A 25471-nucleotide genomic window follows, 5' to 3' on the forward strand; every position below is an offset into this window, starting at 1 on the left:
TGAAGTTAAACGTTAAGGTTTACTGAACTGGCTGAATGTCGCCTTCACAGGTTATGTAGAACGGCTGTCCTGAGAAGTGTAAGAGAGACTGAATTGCCAATTTCATATGGGGTAGGGGGTTCTCCTTGTTTGGTATTTTTATCCAAGGACGTTTGTTTAGGAACTTAACAAGAGCTTCTCTTTTGGCGTCCTTTATGCCATCGTAGGCTGTCCCGTCTGGTATTTGAATTGGAATTCCAGTCGAAGTCTCGAGATTCAAGGCAGCCCTTCCAGAAATAGCGGTGAACTTGACCTTGGGCTTCATTACCCTGCGCAAGTACTGCTTAACAACTTCATTTATCTCTATAAGGTAAATTGCCTCGTCAAATCCTTCTGGTATTCCGAGTCCTTCCATCCGACAGGAAAATATTTTCCCGACAAGTGGAAAATATTTTCCGGACAAAGGGAAAAAATTTTCCCGACAAGTGGAAAATATTTTCCGGACAAAGGGAAAAAATTTTCCCGACGACAGGAAGAACTCTTCCAGTTGTCCGTCCGTAAACCATTCAAATTTTCGAAAATTGAGAACTTTTTGGTCGAACTTCAGAAAAAGTTTTTCCTTCCGACAGAAAAAGTTTTTTCTTCCGACAGAAAAAGTTTTTTCTTCCGACAGGAAAGGTTTTTCCTTCCGACAGGAAAGGTTTTTCCTTCCGACGGTTAAGCCACAGACGAATGTCCGACGTCCCACCAACCGAGTCCATTCCCAAACCAGAGGAACCTAAAGCACCAGCCCCTGCACCTCAGTTCCAGCAAGTCCCTCCACCAAATTACTACCAATTTCCACCTCAAGGTTACTACCAATTTCCACTACAAGGCTTCCCGAACTACCCTCCTCCTCAGCCTATGCCTTACTTCCCCAACCCTTGGATGTTCCAGCAAGCTCCACCCCAGCAATTCCAATCTCAATCCCAATCGAAGAGAGACCAAGACTTCGAAGAAGGCCTGAACCGCTTACGCAAAGAGTATGCTACAGCTCCAATGGAAGACGACAGGCTTTCAGTCTCTTCCCTAAGGTCGACCAATTCGACTCGTACCACAGATTCGGTTCGTGACCGTGAAGACTACCTCAAGCAGTCTGAGAGACTCTTCATCCTACAACCATTTACAGTTGGAGCTCTCAAGAACATGCGCAATTACGAAGGTCAGACACCAGCTGGAGACCGCAAAACAGACGTACTCGCAAGAGCAGTCCAACTGGTCAAGACAAAGACTGAGATAGTCGACTTCATTCTTGCAGCTTGCCCATACAAGTAAAAAAATAAACAATTACGAGTTAAACTTTTTATTCTTTCTTTTCTGAGTTGTTTAGAGCTGGTTTCTCTTGTAGAAACCTTTCGTACTCTTCCATGGTCATGTAATTGCGAATTTGGTACGCAATTCCAGGTTCGTTGTTTTTGAACCTTATGTATGTAACGCTTCCATCCTCCTCAGGGAAGTAAGCTGCTAACATCTGACCAAGTTTTCTCGGTGACTCGGAGCTCATAAAAATGTCACTTTTTAAACGTTAAGTTTTTAGTCTTAATTTACCCTTTGTTTACCCTTTGTTTGTCAATGTAGTATTGGAGTGCAATTTCTCCAAATTCTCTGTGTCGGAGTTCTTCAGCATTTTCCAAGGTGTACCTGGAGAACTCAAAGAAGTTGTCAAGAAGATACTGCCATGCTGCTCTTCTGAGTTCGTCGGTATTTTGGAAGTGTTGCACCTTCGAGTCTTCTGACATGAAAAAAATGACACTTTTTCTATTAAACCGTTTTGGCATTTCTCATGAGTGAGTATAGTTCTGCCGAACCATTGGAAGAGAAGAAGTACCCTTGCTGGCAAAAGACAAAAATAGTTGCCTTAGTTGTCATTGCAATTGTACTCGTAATTGAATTCATTGTACTTCTCTTCACGTACATAAAACTCAGCAATGGTATTTGCTTTAAGAAGCTACCATCTTACTAAGACTAAACACTTAGATTTTTCAAGCTTGACTTTTTACAATTTGAATTTTGTTGCTGAATTCAGTAAAAATATATTTTAGGGTAGAAGGGTATATCTACCCCGTTTTCTACCCTCATTTCTACCCTCTTGAATTTTCATGAATTTTATACAGAAAATGCTTGTTTTGAGGTCGAGCCACTTTTGGCTCCACCGTATTCTTTCAACCAAAACTCATGAATTCAGCAAAAATATAATTTAGGGTAGAAGGTTAGATCTAACCTGTTTTCTAACCTGTTTTCTACCCTCTTGAATTTTCATGAGTTTTCCCGAAATAAAAAATAAAGTTGGTTTTTTTAAAAAAATATTTTTTTATTTTTATTGTAAGAACATGTTAGCAACAACAGCACCAAACTCGTTAGTCATGAACCCAACTTCAATGTTAGTAGAGATGAAAAGCTTCATTCCTTCTTCATATACTTTCGAAAAAGAAATCCAGAAGATAAAGCAAGAACTTCTCCAAGGAGATTTAGATTGCACTGCAAAAGATGAAACAGATGAAGAATATCTTTATGAAATGCAGGATATTATTGACCATCTACCTAAACTTCCTGAAATCCAACAACAAAAGCTTACTATTCCAGAATTCGATGAAATAGAAGTCAAAGCAACTGACTCAGTAGAAATAAAGAAGTTCATACGTAAGGTTAACTATGAGTTTCTTGGATTTCATTGCAACCACAAAGTTATGGACAAAGATTGCGATATGGTATATAAGAACATCTCTGACATATACAAATCTGGGGAGTTTAAGACCTACGACAACTTTGTTTCGTTAGTTGCAAAATGTGTATGGCAGATAAGAGATAAAGATAGAAGAGGTAAGGTATGGAATGAACAGATAAAACCCGCAACTTTTGAGTTAAAGAGAGCAATTGACGCCTTAGTCATACTAGCAGGTAAGATTTCAATGTACAATGCTAAAATGAACCCACAATGTTCAAAATGTAAAGCAGCAATGAGGAAATATAACTACTCCGTCAAAGAGATAGAACGTATGCGAAACGACTATGCTGACTTAAAGAAAGAAGTAGAGAAACCAGCAGAAGATAAAATGGACATGTTGACATTTCTGAACAAAAACTATCCAACAGCTGACGATTTCCTTCTATCTGATGTCAAGAAGAAATATAAAGAAACATTCGGCATAGTTAAAACATTCGATGTACTGACAGAAGAAATAGAAGCTACGAAATTGTTTAGAATTTCACGAATTCACAATGTTTACCATGTAAAACGCTTATAAAATAACTGGGGTAGAAAAGAGGGTAGAAAAGAGGGTAGATATACCCATCTACCCTAAAATATATTTTTATTGAATTCAACAACAAAATTCTGAGTAAAATGACATATGGAACACATACTTTTTTCAGTAAGGACATATGGGGTAGAAAAGAGGTTAGAAAAGAGGTTAGATCTAACCTTCTACCCTAAAATATATTTTTATTGAATTCCGTACGAAAACAGTGAAATTTCTCTAGACCGACTTTTATCGGCCTTGCATAAAACACATGAAAATCATGAAGCACAGCGAGTAGGGAAGAAACCCCAGTCGCCAAAACTCTATGAAAACAGTGAAAAATAACAGAGTATTTTGACAACTTCAAACAAGCAGAGTAAATGAACCATTTATTTTTATTGACTTTTTACAATTTGAACTTTGTTCGCGTAGATGTGAATTCTGAAAGAAGTATGAGGGTCTTGTATGACTTTGTACTTCTCCCATAGTTCATGTCTGTCAAACTTACCTGCCATGGACTCTTTCATAAGTTCCATGAAATCGTCTTCGGACAATCCAGGGAAAAGTATGATATCAGTAAGTATTCTTTTAACATCCTTACTTAAACTCTTTGCTGTCTGTACACAAATGACAACTGAGATGTTAAAGTGTCTGAGCTTCTTAAGAATTCGACACATATCTTGTTCTCTGTTCTTTAACAAAGGATGAGAAGCAAAGTCATCTAAGATAAGAAGACATCTATGAGGGTAAGTCTTCCAATCGTAAGATTGCAATTTCTTCGAAATGTATTCTATCTCTTTCTGTTTGTTTCTGAAGTGTTTCTTCTCTAATATTCTCTGCATTTCCTCATTTGGGTCTTTAAACTTCGAATTGACATACTCATTTATAGCATTGTACTTCAAAACTCTTCTTTGGTACTTCTTTATCCAATCTAACAACTCAGAGTCTTTTATACATACTAACTTAGACTTCTTTATAATATCTTTGAACGAATTGACGGTTTGGTCAAATTGACCAGAAGTACTACAAATGACTACTAACTCATAGAATGGGTTCTTCTCATCTAGTTCTTGTTGTTGTGCAGCCATTTTAAGATAAGTGAAAGTCTTGCCCGACCCAGGTGGTGCGATTAGACCTGTTATACCATTCTGAGCAAATAGGAACTTTTCATGTATGGGTTTTATCTGAGCATTTTCTAACTTCCTCTTGTTCTTGTTTAAAACATTCTCAAATTTTTTGTCAATGTCAGCAAACTTTTTTTCTAACATATTTTTAGAAAAATTAAAATTTTTATCTTTTTGAAAATGTCTAGCGATTTCGCTATCTATATTCGAGACAAACTTTTCGACAGCAAAACATCTGTCGACCATAAAATCTTACATAGTGTAAACAAGAAAGGGGAATTTGTTCTAAAGTTCTGTTTCTGGGAATATGACAAGAACCATAAAACATTAGCAGAGCAGTCTTAAAATTTGTCAATGACAGACTTGTTGACAGAGATGACGCCGATTGGAAAGATGAAGTCCAACAAAAGTTCTTAGAATGCAAAGAAGACACATGCGCTGTTCTTGAAGATGAAATAGGAAACAGAATAGAGAGCTATTAAAGGACAAAGAACTTTTACATAAATATGGTTGCGCCAAATTTGACATAACTCCACCAGAGAAGAAGAAGAAGAGAGAAAAGAAAGAAAAGAAAGTAGAAGAGAAGAAAGAACCTGAACCAGTTCCAGAGAAGAATTTGACATGTAAAAATAAAATTTTATTTTTAGAACATTTCTGGGTCAATGTCAATGTTCTCTTCCTCTTTAGGAGCAAACACTGGCTTAGACTCTAAAATCTTTTTACCCAATTTACCTTGAACTTCAACTATCTTAGACTCATAAATTCATAGTCGTCTGCTTTCTTTGGTTCATAAGGTATAACAAGTTTGTATGCTTTGCCTTCTTTAAGGTTTGAGAACCTTCTGTCAAAATTTTCTTTGACTGCTAACAAACCTTCTATGTCTAAGTCTTCAAATTTCGCACCATTTTTAGTCACAATAGCAAACTTAACTGGTTCGATGTTCCAAACTTTGTCAAATGTAGACTTTTCAAAATGGTAGAAGTAAACATTCAAATAAGCGAATGGGTCTAGTTCTTCTTTGACTTCTGTCATGTACTTGTTGACTGAATGAATTTCGTCATCTTTTCTATCGGATAAAAAAATATTTTTTTTAAATTTACTCAGAAAAATTTTTCTTTGTATATACGCCGTTCTGAACATCTAAAAGACTTTTGACATTTGCCAAGAATGTTCGTTTAGAAGCTGCCATATAACCATATTCTTGACAATATTGTTTATACATCGTACAATGACCTTTCATCTAAACACTCAAAGTTAGTCTCATCTATAAACAGTTCATATACACTCTTGTTTGCTTCTAACAATGTTTGTTTCTTCTATGTGGTATTTGTCTTGGATTGAACTTAGAAATATCTAATGTCATAAAATATGAGAACAAGTGGTTGTAAAAGTTAGGTGTCAAAGTTTCTGCTAAGTCGTCAAAATATTCTGTATCTTGCATATGAGAATCTGACGTTCTGACAACTACATATCTTCTGTCAGAACTTTCTAACTTCATCGGAACAGCATTGTTTGAAACCATAATGAATTTGCAACATTTTCACAAACTCTTTGGTCTTTATACTTTCTTTCAACAACTCCAACTTTGTCTGTTATAAGACTCTTCAAAGCATCTGAGTTCAAAACTTTTGTTGTATCTATACTTTGAAGTTCATTGCAAACTATAAGTTTCATATTCTCTATTGAGAGTTAAACTTACCGCAGATGTTTTCTAAGTTTGTCATATTAGGGTTCGAATACCTCTAACAGTTTGCAAAATATCTGTAAAGAAAGTGTTCTTACCAGTTCCTTGTTTTCCAATTATAATGAGAGCAGTTTCATTTTTAGCACTTGGATGTTGTAAGATGTTTGCAAACCAACATAAGATATACTCATAGACTTTTCGTTTCCATTGCATATAATTTCTTTGACATGGTCTAACCAAGCTTCTATAATATTTTCTTTCCATTCTACTTGTTCGTATTTATATCCAGTGAAGATAGAATAGAAGTTTGGAGAAGGTGTATAGAACTTTATACCTCGAACTGAAAAATCTTCTAACTTTGACAATAAGATATCCCAAGCATCTAACATCTTCATCCAACTTGTACGACTTTTATTTTCTTAAGTTTCTGTCTACATTCTTGTTCTGAAACTATTGTTGCTCTTGGTTTGTTAAAGACAACATCCCATTCTTTCATGACATAACATTCTGGGGCAGAGTCAACATAAATGACTAAACGTTTCAAATTCTCGACTGCTTTGTTATAGTCTCTAAATGGACACATATTTCTGAATGCTTGGAAGTCATAAAAATCTGAAACATCTATTCTGTACATTTTTATAAAAATAAAAAAAATATTTTTTTTATTCTTGACTTTGTTGTTCCATTTGTTGCATTTGTTGTTCTTGAGCTATTTGTTGTTGAAGTTGTTCTTGTAATACAATACTTTCACCAGTTGCATCTTCCAATTCGAAACTTTCTGCCGTCATTGACAAATACATAGGACATAAAAGTTTTACAGGAACAAAGTTTGCGTCAACTAAGGTTAAGTTTATGTTTGCTAAAGTGTTTGAGTTCACTAAAGCTGAAAACTCTGCATTCGAATGAACAATAGGCAAACCAGCAGAGAAAGTGTTGTTTATACGCATGAGTATCTTTTGGTCATAGTAGTTTCTGTCGACATTCGAATAGCACTTTGAACCTAAGTTTGAAACAATATATAAAATAGGTGTACTTAAAGTCAATGGAATAGACATTCCTTGTATGACACCTTTTCCTGTTATAGGAAACTGTTGGTAGTAAAAACCAGATATAAGTTTTGTATTATAGCTCATATCGTTTATACTAAACTCAGTCGGACATCCAAACATAATGAAACCTGCTCTAGTTGCAGCACATGTTACATCCGTCCTTAAAGTATTAAATAAGTCAACAAAACCTGTTGGTGGTATATCTGAGTAAGTATCTTCAAAGAAGTATTTTTTACCATTCACAACAACAAAGTCTTCTGGTGTCAAAAGAGCAAAACAGGCTTTAGTCGTCATTGTGTTTAAGGTCAGTTTACAATATCGTCCTTGAGGACTTTGTAAGTTTGTTGTTATAGAATTATATGACTCAGGGTTTTTAGTCGTAATAGTATAAACCACTATGTCTTCTGCCATTTACTTAGCAATAAATTTTAATGAAATGTTGTGGTCGTCAAATATTTTTATGACGTCTGGGAAACTATATTTTAAGTTCAACGTTTCACCTCCTTTCATAACGTATATCTTGTCAATGACATTATATGAAACACCACAGCAAGCAATGTCGGGTTCTATTTCTTTGATGTTTATATCGTCTGCCTCTGTCAAAAGTTTCAATAGTTCTTTCAAAACTTCATGAGGTGCGATGACATATGAGTTCACTTTTACAGGGTTGTGTTCGACCAAGTTTAACATTATACCAAAGCTTGACAAATCTTCTCCTGAGTTTTAAGTTTGTCTTTAAGTTGTTGGTAGTCGTTTCGAATATCTGCAACAGAACTTAAGTCTCTGCTAACTTCAGGATATGTTGGTTGTTCTTTTACAGGAACTATTGTTATACCATCTTCGTCTTCGTATGGTTTCCCCACTTCAACATCTCTTTCTTTGACATTGACAACAACACTTTGACTGTTTGTTTGAGTTGGTGAATTTAACTTCACATCTGCCACCGCCATTAAACCTTTTGAAACACTTACGCTTCTATTTTTCGGAAATGACATTTTACTTAGAATAAAAAGATGGACGTATTTGAGTATCTCTTCGAATTGAAGCAGAACAAAGTTTACACACACAAACAATACAAATACATTGACAGAATAGTTCTTTATACAAACAATGGAAAATGTTATAGAATAGCAGTCTTTGCTGAACCAAAATATTTTCATAAAGCAAAGAAAGTTGGTATAACTGAAATGGTGAAAGTTCTTGAAGCAGACAAAAATATAACAACAAAACTGACGATATTTCTAAAGGTAAGTTTATAATACAATATTATGTCAAAACTGGCGTACTGTCAATATTTGACGGAGAGAAGTCAGTTCAAGAACAACTTACTGACCTGCTGCCAAAATCTGCTCGATGGAAGCTGTCGTTATGCCAATCTGAGGAGCCCCAGCAGGTTTCATCGAACGAATCTTCAAAAGAGCATCTTCCGTGAAAAGTGCTATTGGTTTTGTAAACTTCTTTGCTTTCAATTCATCTGGACCGTCTCTGTCACCAGTATATTGTATTTGAACTGTACCAACAGTTGAAATACCACCCATAAAGTCTTCTGAGTCAGCAAATGGAATGCCAAGCCAAAAGTTTGAACGGTCTCCATTTGTATATTGAGTTTTTTGACCTCCTGTATGAGTCCATACTTTCACATATGGCATAATAGAACTTTGCATTTCAGGGTTAATGGTTGTTGTGAAGTTGTTGTTAAAGTTCATAGCATCTAATGTCAAGTTGTATGACCTCATATCCTCAACTGTAGAATATTCTTCTCTTGGATAATATTTGCCATCTATGTTTATATGATATTTAATACCAGGGTTGTAGAAACAAGAATAGTCATTTATAGTTCGTCTGAACAGTACAAACATAGTATCTGCATGTTTCATTGCAGTTGTTAAAGCAATATCTGTTCTTGCACCTGGGTCAGCACTTTGGTTTCCAACTTCACCTGCAAAGTCTTTGACAGATATTTGGTGTATAGGGAACATAAGTGGAACTGCAATATATTTGGCAGCTAAAGCATTTGAAATATCTGGGTCCAACATATAGACTGCAAGTCTGCTTTCTATTCTCTTGCATTCAAATTTTTCGCATGTGAACTTAACTGGGTCCCAAGCAGTTCCAGCAGCATTGAAATAATAGTTTACTTCAGTGTTGAGGTTTGAGAAACCAAAGTCTAAGTCAACTTTGTCTTTGCAAAAGTCGGCGAATGACGTTTATTTGTTCCCTACGTCTGTAAGAGTGAATGGGTCTTGTGTTGGTGCAATGACTAAGTTATTTTTGCTTGGAGTAAGTTCGATAGAAATTTTTCCTGCCCAGTTTGGCAAGTATCTTAAAAACCTGAAGATGAGGAAAGATGACAAAGGAACTCTAAGTTTCAGTTTTACTTTAGTGCTGCAGTTTCCATCCCAGAAAGGTTAACATAAACTCCTGGAACGTTAGGGTCAAGTCTTCTTATTTTCTCAATAGTTGCATACTGGTCTGTTTGTTCTCTAGCTTGTGGTTGTACTGAGTTTCTCAAAGCGAACCATTCATAGTTTGCCCATGTTACTGTTTGAACTAAGTCAGAGTTAGAATATATCTTATATCCCATGAAAACTTCTGGAGCATATTGGTATCCGACATAGAAAATTCCATTGCAACCTTTCTTGTCAGACAACTTGGCAGAAGGTTTTATTTCAATGTCTTGTTCCACGTATAAGAAAGAGTTGTCAATAGAAATTATATGAAACCTGTCGCAAGCAATATCTACTGTTGTTGAAGAACCTTCTCCAAACTCACCTACGTTTCCATAAGAAACAGCAGTTGTATATTCGTAAGTTCCAGGAACTATTTCTGACCTTCTAATGGCATTGTCGCATTCGTTATACCATTCGGAAACATTTCCATTCATAGCATCCAAAACTGTTGGCGTTATATTCTGAGCGGCGTACATTTCATATGAGTAAAAATATAGAATAGTTGGATTTATATGTCATAATAGAACCCACGTGGACCAAGCTTTACTTTCTTCCTGACTGAGTTTTTAACTCTTCTTTTTCCTTCATTGCCCTCTGCTTGAAGTTGTTGCATCTTTGCATTATGTTCATCTAGTATGTTGCAAATTTCCCATGTCCTTTTTGCCTTTTGGCTCTGGTCGCCCATCTCAGGTAACCTATATCCTAGAAAGAGTTTGTCATAGTCTGTATTTGAGTCTTCGCGTATTGTTTGCATGACTCTTTCCTGAGTTTCCGGTTCAAGCTCTTCAAACAGTGCCTGTCCATATGGAATAAGCTCGTTTCCAAATATATGTTTTTGTAGCCATTCTGGTTTTCTTTCCATGTTACCAACTATATCTTTTGTGAATGGGAAAGCTTTTACCCAATCTTTCAGTCTTGCGTCGTTTATTTCTGTAGTTGGTTTTATTTTGTCAAGGAACATGTTTTTCAATACTAACATTTCATCTGGTACTGTCCATTTGAGTTTTCTTAAATATTCATCCCTTCTCGTTCATTGTCTGCAAAGTAAGTTTTTATGACATTTTGTAAACTTTCGTTTGCAAGGTCATGTACAATAGGTTCTCTTCCTTCTCTTCCCTAACTTTCTTTCTAAACTCTTCACCAAATATACCATCTCTATGGTTCTGTGTAGTTCTTTGAGATAAATGTTCTAGAACGTCAGGTGTTATATTTCCATCAGCCATGTTCATTTCATACTGGTCCAAAATATCTGCATCTTTCATATCTTTCAATGGCATTAAAGCCGCGCTTAAAATACCAGCTATATCTGGTTCACCATTGACTTCCATTGCGTCTACAACTTCTTGGAATTGAGGTTGTAAGTTTATGAACCACCTATCCGGATTAGCTTTATGACCCCATCTCATTGTAGTTCCATCGTCTGCAGAAACAAAAGTAGGTTTGTTTCCATCTTGGTTAGGTTCTGAATGAACTTTAAACAATGTTTCATTTCTATATGTTTTGTTGAAATTTAACCTTTTATTTTCACCGAGTTCATCCGAAGATTGAACGTTAAATGCTCGTAAGTAAAAAGGGTTGTTGTATTTGCGTACATTTTCTTTCAGTACTTCCATTCTATGCTGAATATTTTCATCTGGTGTTGGAGTCTTTTGTATGTCGGTGAAAATTTTTCGATATTCTTCTACTATGTCAGCCGAATTTTTTTTAGACTCTTGGAAATATTCCATATTCTCCGCATACTCTTGTTGAGGGTCAAGATTTTTCGGCTGTTCCAAATCTTCATCTAGTTCTGTGAAGTTAGTTTCCAAAGGAAGGACTTGTTCGTTTCCTTCAGGCTCTTCTAGCTGTTGTTGCTGAACTATTTCTTCCATGTCTGGTTGTATCTGAACTATTTCTTCCTGTGGAGTTTCTTGTACCTCATCTGCTGGCATTTCATATATTCCGAGACCGTTTTAACAATTTCCCTATCTACGTCATCCGCATTCATAAGCTTTTGTTCTTTCGTTCCGTCTCTATTTTTTACGCGTTTCATGACGAAAGTTGAATTGTCATTTAGCTCTGACATCAAATATCTCGGAGTAAATTCATCCATGTCATTTGGATGATATGCTATTAAATCATATCCCTTAGCGAGCTTGTATTTTCCAGGTTTGAGATTATATCCGTTTTGGTGCTGAGCCATAAAGCTAAATAGGTTCGGGTCAGTATTTCCATCCTTGAACTTTCCAATAGCTTCTTTATATCTGTCACTAAAGTCAACAGTATCTGGGAAACCACACTCTTCTTTAAGCATTTTTAAGAATTCTTGGTTTCCTTGTTCTCTACTTCTTTTATGTCCTTGCTCTGTTTGTGGTTGTTGTTGTGCAGGGTTTTGAACTGTTGGTTGTTGTGCTGGTGTTGGAGGTGGTTGTTGTGCTGGTTGTGTTTGTTGTTGTGTTGGTTGTTGTGTTGGTTTTGGTGCATGCCTGTGTCTATGTCCATGTGACGATGTAAATGTTTTAGGTAGTCCTGGTGCAGGTGCTTCTCTTGGAGGGTTTGGTGGTATATAAGTTCCACCAGCTGGCACATATGTTCCATCTGCAGCGTAATGTCCTACCTGACTTTTCGTTCTTAAGAAAGCATTTACTAGGTCTGTTTTGGTCTGTTGTAACTCTTTTTCTTGACTTTTCACAACAGTTGCTCTAACGGCGTCATAGGCACTTTGAACTGCCTGTCTCGTTGCTGCATCTGTTATTTTCGTCATATTTTGTGCTACTTCTTTTAACTCTTTGTCGAAACCTTCAGACTTCAGTTTCTTTCCAGATGAGAAGTCGTTCACTTGTTTCACCTTACTATGAAGAGCTTCGGCGTTCTTAAAGTCAGCATTTGTTAAAGCTTCATTTGAACTGTCTTCATCCGCTTGTATTTTTGTCCTTATTGACCCTATGAGTTGGGCTGCTTTAGCGTTGGCTTGGGCATCTAACCAGTCATTGTTAGCTTTTATATATTCTGCGCTTTTCATTGCCTTTTGCATAGCGCGTCGTTATTTTTACTTTCTTGTGCTAAGTTTTCATACTGTACGGTTTGGTTTTGCAACTGTAAAAGTTTTTCTGCCTTTACATTTGCTTCAACTTCTTTTTTATACTCATCGCTATCCATATATGTCTTCAGGGCTTTTTGTTTTATTCTTCATCTTTCAGTATTTTATATTGAGTAGTATGGTTTTTCAAATTTATGACATCTTGTTCCATTTTTGCTACTTCTGCTGCTTTTTCTGACACTTTTTTTGCATATTCCTCTGTACTTAGTTCTTTCAGTTGTTCTTCTTTCTTCTTTTTCTCTACGTTTAACTCATTTAGTTTCTTTGTGTGTCTGTCATATTCTAGTTTCTTTTCGTTTTCACTTATTTGCTTCTGTATGTCTATGTTTGACTTTTTGACATCTGTTATTTGATTTTTGAGTGAACTCAAATTCATTTGACTTTGAGGGTTATAGGCTGTTCCGTCTGCAGCTCCACCATAGCCTGCCATTTTCGCTAAAAGTGCCGCTCTTAAACCTCCACTCTGTGCACCAACAACTCGGTTTAAAAGCATAGGATTGCTTGACATTTGTTGCAACATAGTGGGGTCATTCAGCATTTGTTGTTGCAACTGTTGTTGTGGTGTTAGTTTTACTATTGGATGTTTCAATGCTCTCTTCCTCTTACGTATATTCTTACGTAGCTTACGTGGCATTTTAAGTGAAGTTAAAAAGCGGCTTTTGACAGATGTTTATATGACACTTTTTGTTCAGCACAAAAAACTACTCGGTCAAAGTGTTGACAGTTTTGTAAAATAACCGTCCTATCTCATTCTATAAGGGGGAAAAGGCTTCTCAAAGTACTTCCTTGGAACGCCTGTAACTTTTCCTGTAGCGACGATAGACCCTTACTTGTCCGGACAAAGCTGTACTATTTTGAGTGCTCTACAAAAAAGTCAACAGCGACGACTCTCAAAAACCGTTGTGTAAAAAGTTTTACCGTTGGACAAAAAGTATATATAGAAAACAAAAAACGTTTATAGTTCATTCAATATTTGAGATGGAACGGTTTGCCAACGGTAACTATTAAATAAAATAAAAAAATAGAGGGGGTTACCGTTGACGAAAACGGTTTATTTTAAACTTTTCTATGAGTAGTCCGAAAAAAACAGTTTATTTTTGTCTAATGGCATTCGCTAGCGTGTTCGCTCCAAATTCACCTGAAGAAATTGCTTGCAGACTTTCAGCGCCCACAGGTTTAGAGCCTCAATATCAAACTGCAGCATCTACACATTCTCCAAGCAGAACAGACAATTCAAATTCAAATTTGTCCTGCAATTCGCTCAATCCAAAGCCACTTTCACTACCAAAAACAATACCAAACGAGCTCCGTATTACAAAGAACCACAGCAACGCTGAACTACGCAAAATACTACTCAGATTGTCTGAAGAATACTTCAATTCAAAGCCAGAAGAAAGAGTTCCTGCAACTTTTAACAAAGAATATTGTGAACAACTCAACAAAGTTCTTGCAGACTTTACCAAACTACAAAAAGAAACACCTGACCCATTCGAATTAGGTGACACAATTGTCAACTATTTTCCAACAATAACAAAGATAATGGTTGACAGAACTATATGTCAGCTTATTGAAAGTCTTCCACCCAAAGCTGCAAAAAAAGTCGAACAGCTTTGGGTCGAATTCAAATCAAAGAGTTACGGATATCAGGATGACGAAGAAGAACGTGAGTACGGACAAGAAACAGCAAAATGGCAATGTCTTAGCTCACTCAACCCCAAGTTCAAACCATTATTTTACTCAGACAACAACACAATTCAAGTACGCAAAATTGCTATTCATTTCGTTAACCAAGCAGAAGACATTGAAGAAGGAGACTCTATCTCAGTTTATGTTTGCTACTGCAAGTTTTTCAAGGACGAATTTGGAGGACCAATTCTCATGCATGTCTTCAAGCCACATCAGCAACTCTACGTTGAAACTGAAATAACACTCATGCATGGAATGTATCTCAAGTTTGAAAGCCAATTGGAAAACACATACAACATTTGGCTTTCATACATTCAGTTCGATACACCAGATGACTTTGATGTTGAAGAAGAAGAGTCCTCCGAATTCACACCAGAAGACTAACAATTTTTCCGAATAAAAACTTCATTTATACTAAACATCTTCAGGGCTAGAAGGGGCGCAGCCCCTGGAAGCCCCACTACCTTTTTTTTTTTTTTTTTTTTTTTTTTGAATAGTATTCAATTTATTAAATTCAAATTCATCTATGCTAAACTTTATACTTCTATATAAATTTGAGAATTATGCGAAGATCCCATCTAAACGCATTCTATTTACCGATGTTAAAAATATCACTGGAGAAGTATACGATATCTTTTCTTACATGCGTCAATATTATCAAACAGGAAATCTTACAGAGCAAGATGTTGTTACAGTAACACCTTCATCCCGATATGATGTTGGCGATAAACTCGGCTATAAAACCTCAGTTGATACAATTTTAGGTCACCCAATTACAAACTTCTCTGGTCGTTTTGTTTCTGGAAGAAAAGATCCATCCCAAAATATCACAATCGACTTCCATGCTGTTCAAATCCAAATTGAAAGTTACACATTTTATTGGACGACAGAGAGATATATGAGAGGCTGGAATTTTTATGGAGTCGCACCAACTGGTCTGGAGTTACTCAGTTCTCCAGCTTTTCCATCATTTACTGGAGAAACTTTTAACTTTCCTAATGATCCAAGATGTGATGCATCTACTAAATATTGTAATTACACATCTTATTTCCACGTTAACGTCGATAAAATTGGAACATATTCGAAGTTTGTTATCCTAAATACTCATGATAATTCCATCAATATTGATCCAGTAAATGCAGTTGGAATGGCCAAAATTCTCGTCTATGGCGAAGTTAAAGGAGGATTAGCCTTCCGATCTCCGATTAAACTGAAGAGAAAAGAGCAATTACTCTTCAACTTTGGCATGTTCAGTAGTATGACATAAATATTCATGTTTAGATCCATTTTGTTGAATTGTCTTTTCACTGAATATAATCATTCCTATCACAATGATAGAGCAAGAAGCATGGGTTAATATATTTCACAATGCTCCTTTTGGGTGTTTCTATTCATTTATCAAATCTAACATTTACCCAACCAAATATCAAAAATAATTGAATACTTTTAGCAAAAACTTTAAAAATCAATAAAAATGTGAAATATAGCTATTAAAGAGACTTTGATACAATATTCATAAAGATTTTCCAAAAATATGATTCCACAATATTAAAAAAGTGACGTCCTGACTGGAGTCAAGTTCGAAATTGCTAGGTAAATGTTTTTTTTAGCGGACTTGCGTATTGTACTATTTTTATTTCGCAAAACGAAATCCTTAATAAACATGAAATAAATAAAAGAAATGAGAGCATTTTCGTTCAACAGATTTTCCCTATAATCATTACCTCTCTTTAAAAAAAGTGACAGTTAACATGGCTAGGAATAGAAAAGAAGCTTCAATAATTCCCCCACCATTTAACTTTGGAGCTATCTTCTCTGATAATATCATCGATACAGAGCTCGAAAGTAAAAATCCAGCTGATATATCTAATGATTTATTTACTATTGTAAGTTCAACAGACCAAAACGTGTCTGTTGCGATATTACTATCACTATTTTCTAAAATACAGAAGCAAGAGAATGCAGAATTAAAACAAAAACTTATTGATATCGTCCAATCTTTTGTTAATTTGATCCAAAATCAAGTTTGGTTTAGATTAATTGTATTAAAGTTCTTTAACAAGCTTAGCGAATTCCCAGAGGCAGTGCTGCACTTGTTAAACAGCCACACAAGCTTAACTTTGCTTGTCCATGCTGCAAGTACAAAATTCACAACAGAATCCCAAGCGTTCATACAAAATAATATAATTCGGAATCTCTCAAATACAGCCAATGCAAAATTATCTCAAAACGTTTTATTTGAACTATGTGACCTCCATATCCCTGATTTCGACCCAGATACTATATTTGGCCAGAAGGAAGCACCAGAGTTCTCACCATATTTATCACCTCTGAAGCTTTCCAGCCAACAAACAAATGTTGAAATTTCATCTTTCGAAAATATACCAATTCAATCAGTTCTAGCCGAGTCAAATGAAAAGTTAATTTCCAATAAGGCTAGGCTCTGCGAATTGTTCTCATTTTACCCTGATTTCAACGAGTATCATGCGGCCTCCTTCATTTTCTGCTTAGTCCAGCCACATTACCACTACAAAGAGTTCCTAGAAAAGAAACTAGAGCCAGATTCTCGCAACAGACTCCTTGAAATGCATAAGGAAATCTTTGAATCAAAGAATTTATCAATTCCTAACATTATCAACCATTTCCAAGACTTAGATACACAACAATTACAAGTAGATTCATGCACTCTTCTCTTTACAATCCTTAGATCTCTTACTCATGGACAACCAATCAATCCTTTGTCATTTACAAGCCAATGGAAGAATCCTCAATTACAACATTCGATTTTATCTTACATTACAGTCAATTCCGTTCCAAATCTTGACTTTTCCAAGACGCCAAAGCAAATAAACATTGATGGCTTCATTCCAAGCGGTTCTAGCTTTGATAATTGCTGCAATTGCTGGAAATCCCTTGAATTCGTACAAAGAGCCACACAATTGCTATCAAATGACTCAGCAATGCTCAATAAATTTTTCGAACCATTAATTCAGCGTTATCCAGCCGTTTTAATAGCAATTTTCTCAAGATCCGACTTCGCCAGTACTAACAACATCATCGATATCGCTACACAAGCTCTTGGAAAGCTTGTCCATCAAAATTTGAGCGGAATCGTCAACGAACTCTTCAAAACATCATCATCGTTCATTACATTACTTCTTCTCAACCTCTACAAGAACCAACCCAACGTTGTCGATCGTATTTACACTACATTTTCCGATCATATCAATCAACTCCTCGAATCTACGGACATCTTCTTTGCTACAGACTGCGCGATGATTGCCGCTGTCAATAAGACCATAGACATCGGCCATTTCGTGGAAAACTACACTAAAAAGAACGGTCCAGATTCAATCCAACATATCATTGATTTCATTGTCCAAAAAGTGAAGCAAGTCAATTCCCAACAGTTGCTTGTCATCACAAACCTCTTCTCCTACCTCTCAGAACACATAAACGAGTACACAATCAATCAACAAATTTTCATAGAAACCGCCGCAAAAAGTGCCACGGAAATCCAACCCGCATTAGTTATTCCTTCTTATGACATCAAAGTTCCACAGAAGATGTACACGGAGACAAAAGAACAGGCCACACAATTCATGGCGAAACTCCTTTCGAACCAAATTTCACCAAACGAGTTCTTTTCTTTCCTTTGTAAAGAACGGTTTGTCAATCCGTTATTTTTCAGTGAAACCGTTTTGTTGATTATTTCTGAGATCGAGAGAATCGATGAGCTTAAGATTCCTACCATCAAGAGCCTCGCAAAAGTCACAGCTGATCTTGTAATTTCTCATCATTTAAACCGCTCAAAAACTGACAAAATTTTACAACAAATCAAATTATTGTTGAATAACGAAGAACAGACGCAATCCTATTTATTTGGTATCATTGCTTTGGAAGTGATTCTCCCAAAGATCGACAATTTCCCACAGTTCATTTTCGACGTAATGAGGGAAACAAGAATCAGAGATTTGAGTCCAGAAATTTTCGACCAAATTCAAAAAGTTGGTCAGAAAATAAACGAACCACTTCACTCCACACTTCCTAAAACTATCAACATACATCCATTACTACAAAGGTTCTTCACAATGAAGCCTCCTTCACCTCTTATTGCCAAATCCCTTCTAAACTTATCCCAAGAACCCCTATCCTTGCATGATTTGTTCAAACGACAAACATTGCCATATGATTGGACAGCTCTGGCTGTTGTTGACACGATACAAGACAAACCGGCTCTTTTACCTGCTTTCATTCCAAGTATCATGGAGAATCCTGACTTTATTCCTATTGTTTTCCATGCAGCGGCCGCAAGAAGTCTTCAACACATATTGAGTCCGGAATTCGGAAAATACGAAGGTTGTTTGAGAAGAAGAAGATTGTATGTGTTAGGAAATTTGATAGGAACGATAACTTTGAAAGAAAACCGTCCAATTTTGTCACGTTTTCTTGATTTGAAGAAACTTCTATTATATGGAATTTCACAAGGAAAGTTATATGGCATTGTTCCATTTGTTGTTACAATATTACAATCAGCGTCACCATTCTTTAATCCGCCAAATCCATATACATCTGGATTGTTGTATATTTTGGCAGGAATCTGTTGCATGGATTCAATCAAAGTATACATAAAAGAGCAGATCTTAGGATTGTTTAATAACATGGGAATAACAACAGCGATGTTTGACAATCTTCCAAAGTATTTCCCATTGAATACTGATTCGAATTATGATTATTTGATCACTCCTTATTCGATGATTCATTTCTTGAGTGCTCCTGATATAGAGAGAATTACAACATTCGATACAAACAGTTTGTCACAGTTCATACAACAGAATGTTATAATTCCTGATAACTCGGAAATTCCTTTATCTTTGAAGGAGAAAATCAAAGAAGTCGTTGTCAATTATTTGGTTTCTTTCCTTCATAAAGATGGACCTCTTTTAGCTGACAAAGCTGCGAATACGACATTGGAACTTGTTAGAAAAGATTTCAAGAACGCACAAGCTCCTGAAATAATGTTGGAACCAGCACATCAAATGGTTCATCAACTGAGTAATTCTTTGACTTTGTTTAACGCAATTTACAAATTGCCAGCAAATTTAGTCAAAAAATTACATTCAGTTATTTCCACACCTGACAATGATTGGATTGACGAAATTGCAGCGAAGAACTACGAATGGATTGCACAGGTTTTAAGAGATTCTGTTGCAATCAGAAGCTGGAACACTGTGAAGACAATTTTGATGAAAGAAATCGAAGAAGAAAGACAACATAGATCTCGTAATTTCACAACATTACCACCTGGTTTGTCATCGAATGGATGCATACAATCACAACAGGTTTATTCCGAATACAGAGATCTGTCTTTCTCCCAACAAAGTTATCCATTTAACAAAGACGACAAAGTTGTTATTGACAAAGAATTCGATGAATATCTTTCCGAATTCAAAGTCATTGTTCCTTTCGAACAAAGTTACACAGGAAACACTCCTGATGATGGATCAGTCAATGACTTACTCGATAAATGCCCCAATTTCGTTATCGAAACAATCACTTTCGATAGATTTAAATCTATTCTCAAAGCAATTCTCAAATACGCTTCTAAATGTCCTTCAAGGCCATTTGAAATCGTTTTGTGCCACGTGATTGAAAAAGTCGTTACTTCTGTCAATCCTTCGATAATTAAGCAGTCAAGACAATACGTAATGAGTTGGGTACACAACTTATTACCTCCTTACATCGTTTGCGAATTGGTCAGACTTAAATTGGTCGTTGAAAAAGACTTGGACATCGAATTTTCAACATTAATGAATTCTGAACCATTCAACACAAGAATAATGATTCATGTCATGCAAGCTCTTTATTTCGGTATGGTCGAGACATCGAAATTGAACGCGAGAGAGATGATCTCGTCATTGACTTTTGTCTGCACAATTCTCCAGAGCCAGTTGGATATCTTAAAGGATACACAGTTATCCAGATATTCACAGTACTTGAAATCACTGACAAAAGTCTTTGAAACTGTTTTCGCTCCAGAAAACGGAATTCCAACTGATACAAGATTATCAAAGCTCGTGACATATGATGCATCAGAGAACTTGACGAATCAAAGACACATCAACGCAATACAGAAATGGCACGCGGCGTATTGCGACAGGGATATCATGGATTACACAGAAGAAACTAAAGAAGTTTTAGTTTGTGGAGCATCAACAATTGCTGCTTTATTTGGCCAGGAATCATTGAAAGCATGTAATCTTTTCATGGAAACAGTTTCTAAACTTCAAAACACGACACAATACGCATTGGATGTTTTAGAAGCTGCATCACAAAACGTGAAAGGAATAGGAAATGTCATTGGCCATGATATGACGAAATATTACCAAATAATTCGTAAATGCATTGTCATGTTAACGAATACCGATAAGTTCGAACAAATCGCAATGACATTGCATAACATCAGGCCAAGTATCAGTCCATCATTTGCTTTTGCATGGGTTCAATTGATATCAGACAAAATCTTTGTTTCTCCACTTTTGCAAAACAACAATTCATGGACATCATTCTTTGTTTTGCTGGCCGATTATATATCATCTGTTGGATTGATGACGAAGAAAATGAGTGATTCAGATAAAGAAGCATTCGATGTAATGTACAGAGCATTATTAAGACTGATCTTAATATTGTCACATGATTACAACGAATTCATGGCTTCAGCTGCTCCTCTTTTAGTTCAAATTGTTCCTCTTTCTTTCACACAAATGAGAAATGTTTTGTTGAGTTTGGACTCAAAACCAAATTCATCATTTACAAGAGCTGCATCACAATTCTCATTCGTTCCTGAGAAATTCAGAACAAGTTTGAATGCCACATTCCCTCAGAAATCATTTGATAAATCGCAGTGTTTGAACTGCGTGCAAATGTTAACCGAAAAGGATTCACCTGTTACATTGATCTACGCATTTGTTTCGTCCATTCTTCAGTCAATGACATTCTTAAAGCAGGCAGATAACACTGAAGACAGCCCTGCTTTCATGGCAATGCAAGTCTTGTTTGAAGAATGCGATGCAAGCCACGCTTACGATGTCATCTGCGCAATTGTTGATAACGTTAGAGGTGACGAGAAAGAGGCAACAAATCCAAAGAGATTGTTGTTATCCCTCCTTAATTCAACAATGTCAATCAAACAAGGTTTGACTGCTTCAGAATTGTCATTGAGAGCAATCTTCGAAAGATGCTCTGCAGCAGCGAAACCTCCGAATGCTTTGCAGCAGTTCTTCAAGGATATTCTTGCTCAGGACTCAAGGACACAGTTCTTGAGCTCAATGAACTACGTCAAGAATAATCCACAAGTAAGTGATTACATCCAGAAGAATTTGGCAAATACTAAGAAATAATTTTTTATTTTTATTTTTTTGTATATTAATAATGTTTTAAAAAATTAAACTTAATATATCTTAACAAAACAGTTTTTTTTGAGGATGTTTTATTGTCGTCTGGAAAAAGTGACAAAATTATTATTGTCGTCTAAAAAGGTGACAAATTATTATTGTCGTCTGGAAAAGTGACAAAATTATCATTGTCGTCTAAAAAATAGATTTTTCAAGCATGTTTCGGTACCTAAATAAAGGAAGAACATCAATTCCATCTATGTATATAGTATGCAAACACGCATGATATATGGAGTAGCTCTTTATCTGGCTAAAAATCCTATTATTTGAAAATTCGCATTGTCGTCTAAAACCGCCAGACGACAATAATAATACCCCGTTTTTTTTATTTCAAGAGGACACTTAAACTCATTTTCCCAAATTCATACTACAAAACAGCTTTTTCAGTATAAGATCCTTATGGATGCACTTACGCCCATCTGACTCTAATTAACTCTAAACTTCTGAAATGAAGGTCATGTCATAGGGGCGTAAGTGCACCCTTAAGGAACGTTAAACATGAAATGCACATACAGGTGCACTTATTAAACATCAATATATGGTATAGCATGCTATTATAATAGGATTCGTAGCTTTTATCAGAAAACTTGTTAGAAGATGTCAATTAAAAAAGGGGGGTTGGTGTTTTTTTCGTTCCCTATTTTTTCCATTTTAGAAATACAATAACTTAAATTTTTAGATTAGCATTTTCAAGCACATGATCAAAATGTTCATATAAGACAGAAATATATGCTGCTTGCTCCTCTCTAGAATATGAAATCCATTGCTCAAGAGCCAAATCCTCTGGTTCTTTGCAGTTCATGTATTTTTGTAACTTGATAATTCTATCTACAGTTGGATAAATACATCTGAATCGACCACATTGTCGTTGAGCAATTTCATATTCAGAAATGCATACCGCAGCGCAAAATTGCTCATCTTCACGATTCTGCATTTTTTCTTCAATGAAATCAACTTTTTCTGACGGTTGAGGTATTAAAGCAAGATTCAACATATCTTTAACAAGAGGCACTTTGATAGAATTATCAAGTTCTGAATTTAAATCAAGTTCTGGCGAAGAATTTGCTTCAAGTATATATACATCACCATTAATCGAGAGAATCACATCAAATCCAAATAACTCAAAAGATAAACGATGATTATTCTGTTGTCTGAAATGTTCCAACGATGCCATAATACACATCACAATAGAGTCTTCAACTTCATTGATGATTTGCGTTTTTAAATATAAATTAAAGTAAATGTATATTTTGTAAAAATTCTTTTTAATAAAAAAATAAAATTTTGAAGAAGAACACAAAATCTTCTGAAAAATAATATCACATAAACTCATATTATTTTCTAATATATAACTATTTTATATAAAAATCAAATTCAATGATCTTAAAAGCGAAGGATAAACCTCAAAATTTACGAATATAATGAGTGGGAATATAATGCTTATCTATCATAAAACCATATGAAATATCAATTTTTGCTTTACGCCTAATTTTTGACGACAATTAGCAAAAATTGTTAAATGTTAACACTCAGTCCATTTGAATATGAAAAATAAAATTGACTTTGATTAAATGTTTTTATTTATCATGCAATTCTTCTTGCGACCAAAGATTTGAATAAAAGTTCAAAGGCGTGTGGGCAATTTTAACGACATTTTTTAACGCGATACGAGCGTAAGTCCATAGAATGTGTTTTGAGGGAAACTATAAAAATCCAAAATAGAGGTAAGTGCGCCATTATTACCTGCGAAGTTACATGGAATAAATCGAAGAGTAAGTACAAGATGATCTTGCATCTTTCCAAGTAAATGAAATTTATTAAAATTAAGATGATAATATTCATTTATAGTATGTGTATGATGTGTTTTCAAAATTTCTTCAAATAAAATGCAATGATAATTTTTGAATAATTTTTTCTTGTGTATATTTCATTTTTTATTAGTGAAAATATCATTACATCAATAAGGAAAGCACAATCCAAATTCATATTAGTTAAATTAATCTACGACCAAAAGCCCGCCAAATTTGAATTAAACACGTTTTTTGATAAAAGTGTCATTTATGATTGTTGCATTTAGGGATAGTAGCCAATTTCGGTACCAATCTTGAAAATGCCTCGCCATGCCCGCAACATGGAAGAGAAGTATTGGTCTGATATTGAACTATCAATCAATGCAAACTGAATCACCTTGTCATGTTGCTCCACAGATACAGCAGTCTGAGTCCCTCGCTTGGTCATGTTGCTCCACAGATACAGCAGTCTGAGTCCCTCGCTTGGTCATGTTGCTCCACAGATACAGCAGTCTGAGTCCCTCGCTTGGTCATGTTGCTCCACAGATACAGCAGTCTGAGTCCCTCGCTTGGTCATATCACACCAGATAAATAAAAGTTCAGCTTCACAATACTTACCTGCTCTATTATGTGATTTTTTCCAACTATCATATGTTAGTTGTTGTATTGAAGTTGAGTATGAAAGAATAATGTTGCAAGATTTCTCACCAAATAAAAAATCATTAAAGAACATTTTATTCTTTGAAAATGTATTTATGTTGAAAATAATGGAAGATGTTATTCTTGTTAGTTAGTTTACGAAGTTCTTTTGGAAGAAATTTGTTGAATATCTTTATTTTGAATGGGAATGAACTTAGGAAATTCACCACGAGCTCTTGAATAGGCAGAATTGTAATGGATGATTAGCTATGATGGGATTATACGATGTTGGTTTGTTCTAGAATGATTAAAAAGTTTTCAGGTAATGTGCTGATGCATTACAAAAGATGGAAATTATTTAAATAATAACATAGTTTAATAATATTCAATTTAACTGATTAAATATTTGAAAAATTATCTAATTAGGATTTTTTTAGTTTGAAAAGTTAATTTTAGGCATAGTGTATAAAATAAAAAGCATCTACCGTGTCAGAAAATCGAAAAGTTTTCCAAAAAAATCATAAATTTCAAATTTTGAAATAAAAATTGGTACTTTTTAATATGTAAAATAAGAAAATGTATTTTTTTTTGAAAAATTTAGATAGAGTAGTTCTCTTTGTATCTAAGAGGAGTGAATTTTTTTTCTTTAACAAGATCTGGAAACGAACAATTGAAATTTATTTTATCAATATCAGGAGGAAAAGTTAAGATTCAATATGGGATTGGTTGGGTGTAAGGTAGAGGAACTATTGTGTGATAGTTGATGCTTAGAGTTGAAATTGAAGGAAAATAAAACGATAAAAATAAAATGAATACTACCATGGACCCGTCAGTAATAGGTAGTGAAGAGAATAAATCATCCTTACCTCATACAACAACTCATCCTTAGCTGAGACAACAAGTCATCTTTACCTCAGACAACAACTCATCCTTACCTCAGACAACAACTCATCCTTACCTCAGACAACAACTCATCCTTACCTCAGTCATTGACTCATCCTTACCTCAGACAAAAAGTCATCCTTACCTCAGACAAAAAGTCATCCTTACCTCAGACAAGAAGTCATCCTTACCTCAGTCATAGACTCATCATTACCTCAGTCATAGACTCATCCTTACCTCAGACAAAAAGTCATCCTTACCTCAGACAAAAAGTCATCCTTACCTCAGTCATTGACTCATCCTTACCTCAGACAACAACTCATTCTTACCTCAGACAACAACTCATCCTTACCTCAGTCATTGACTCATCCTTACCT

General features: G+C 35.4%; 10 protein-coding genes and 5 pseudogenes across 15 annotated transcripts, besides 2 other annotated features; 6 read left to right on the top strand and 9 right to left on the bottom strand.

Moving 5' to 3' along the window:
- Positions 1 to 14820: part of a mobile genetic element that runs on past the window's edge.
- TVAGG3_0944260 (uncharacterized protein) lies at positions 20 to 394 on the bottom strand (the record flags this gene model as incomplete). The annotated part of the gene is made up of 1 exon (XM_051253051.1): positions 20 to 394. The coding sequence occupies one exon, from the start codon at positions 392 to 394 to the stop codon at positions 20 to 22; it is 375 nt and encodes a 124-aa protein (XP_051078625.1).
- On the top strand, positions 712 to 1293 carry TVAGG3_0944270 (uncharacterized protein; the record flags this gene model as incomplete). Its single annotated transcript, XM_051253052.1, has 1 exon — positions 712 to 1293. One exon carries the CDS (start codon positions 712 to 714, stop codon positions 1291 to 1293), a length of 582 nt encoding a protein of 193 aa, XP_051078626.1.
- TVAGG3_0944280 (uncharacterized protein) lies at positions 1322 to 1522 on the bottom strand (the record flags this gene model as incomplete). Its single annotated transcript, XM_051253053.1, has 1 exon — positions 1322 to 1522. The coding sequence occupies one exon, from the start codon at positions 1520 to 1522 to the stop codon at positions 1322 to 1324; it is 201 nt and encodes a 66-aa protein (XP_051078627.1).
- Positions 2349 to 3263, top strand: TVAGG3_0944290 (organellar and viral DNA polymerase type B; the record flags this gene model as incomplete). The annotated part of the gene is made up of 1 exon (XM_051253054.1): positions 2349 to 3263. The coding sequence occupies one exon, from the start codon at positions 2349 to 2351 to the stop codon at positions 3261 to 3263; it is 915 nt and encodes a 304-aa protein (XP_051078628.1).
- Positions 3653 to 4099, bottom strand: TVAGG3_0944300 (protein of unknown function, DUF4106 family; the record flags this gene model as incomplete). The annotated part of the gene is made up of 1 exon (XM_051253055.1): positions 3653 to 4099. The coding sequence occupies one exon, from the start codon at positions 4097 to 4099 to the stop codon at positions 3653 to 3655; it is 447 nt and encodes a 148-aa protein (XP_051078629.1).
- Positions 4562 to 5008, top strand: TVAGG3_0944310 (annotated as a pseudogene). The gene has a single exon. A coding segment is annotated over exon 1 (447 nt).
- TVAGG3_0944320 lies at positions 5025 to 5442 on the bottom strand (annotated as a pseudogene). Its single transcript has one exon. A coding segment is annotated over exon 1 (418 nt).
- TVAGG3_0944330 (uncharacterized protein) lies at positions 6728 to 7120 on the bottom strand (the record flags this gene model as incomplete). The annotated part of the gene is made up of 1 exon (XM_051253056.1): positions 6728 to 7120. One exon carries the CDS (start codon positions 7118 to 7120, stop codon positions 6728 to 6730), a length of 393 nt encoding a protein of 130 aa, XP_051078630.1.
- Positions 7563 to 8064, bottom strand: TVAGG3_0944340 (annotated as a pseudogene). The gene has a single exon. A coding segment is annotated over exon 1 (502 nt).
- TVAGG3_0944350 lies at positions 10497 to 11551 on the bottom strand (annotated as a pseudogene). The gene has a single exon. A coding segment is annotated over exon 1 (1055 nt).
- TVAGG3_0944360 lies at positions 12427 to 13277 on the bottom strand (annotated as a pseudogene). Its single transcript has one exon. A coding segment is annotated over exon 1 (851 nt).
- TVAGG3_0944370 (uncharacterized protein) lies at positions 13748 to 14713 on the top strand (the record flags this gene model as incomplete). The annotated part of the gene is made up of 1 exon (XM_001321384.1): positions 13748 to 14713. One exon carries the CDS (start codon positions 13748 to 13750, stop codon positions 14711 to 14713), a length of 966 nt encoding a protein of 321 aa, XP_001321419.1.
- Positions 14821 to 14855: 35 nt separating the features above from the next.
- Positions 14856 to 15596, top strand: TVAGG3_0944380 (uncharacterized protein; the record flags this gene model as incomplete). Its single annotated transcript, XM_001321385.2, has 1 exon — positions 14856 to 15596. The coding sequence occupies one exon, from the start codon at positions 14856 to 14858 to the stop codon at positions 15594 to 15596; it is 741 nt and encodes a 246-aa protein (XP_001321420.2).
- A 484-nt stretch (positions 15597 to 16080) lies between these two features.
- On the top strand, positions 16081 to 21729 carry TVAGG3_0944390 (nuclear-transcribed mRNA catabolic process, deadenylation-dependent decay; the record flags this gene model as incomplete). The annotated part of the gene is made up of 1 exon (XM_001321386.1): positions 16081 to 21729. The coding sequence occupies one exon, from the start codon at positions 16081 to 16083 to the stop codon at positions 21727 to 21729; it is 5649 nt and encodes a 1882-aa protein (XP_001321421.1).
- A 514-nt stretch (positions 21730 to 22243) lies between these two features.
- Positions 22244 to 22265: a mobile genetic element.
- Positions 22266 to 22450: 185 nt separating this feature from the next.
- TVAGG3_0944410 (protein polyglutamylation) lies at positions 22451 to 22966 on the bottom strand (the record flags this gene model as incomplete). The annotated part of the gene is made up of 1 exon (XM_001321387.2): positions 22451 to 22966. One exon carries the CDS (start codon positions 22964 to 22966, stop codon positions 22451 to 22453), a length of 516 nt encoding a protein of 171 aa, XP_001321422.1.
- Between the last annotated feature and the right edge of the window lie 2505 nt (positions 22967 to 25471).

This window comes from Trichomonas vaginalis, chromosome I (assembly GCF_026262505.1).
Source record: "Trichomonas vaginalis G3 chromosome I, whole genome shotgun sequence".
NCBI lineage: Eukaryota > Parabasalia > Trichomonadida > Trichomonadidae > Trichomonas > Trichomonas vaginalis.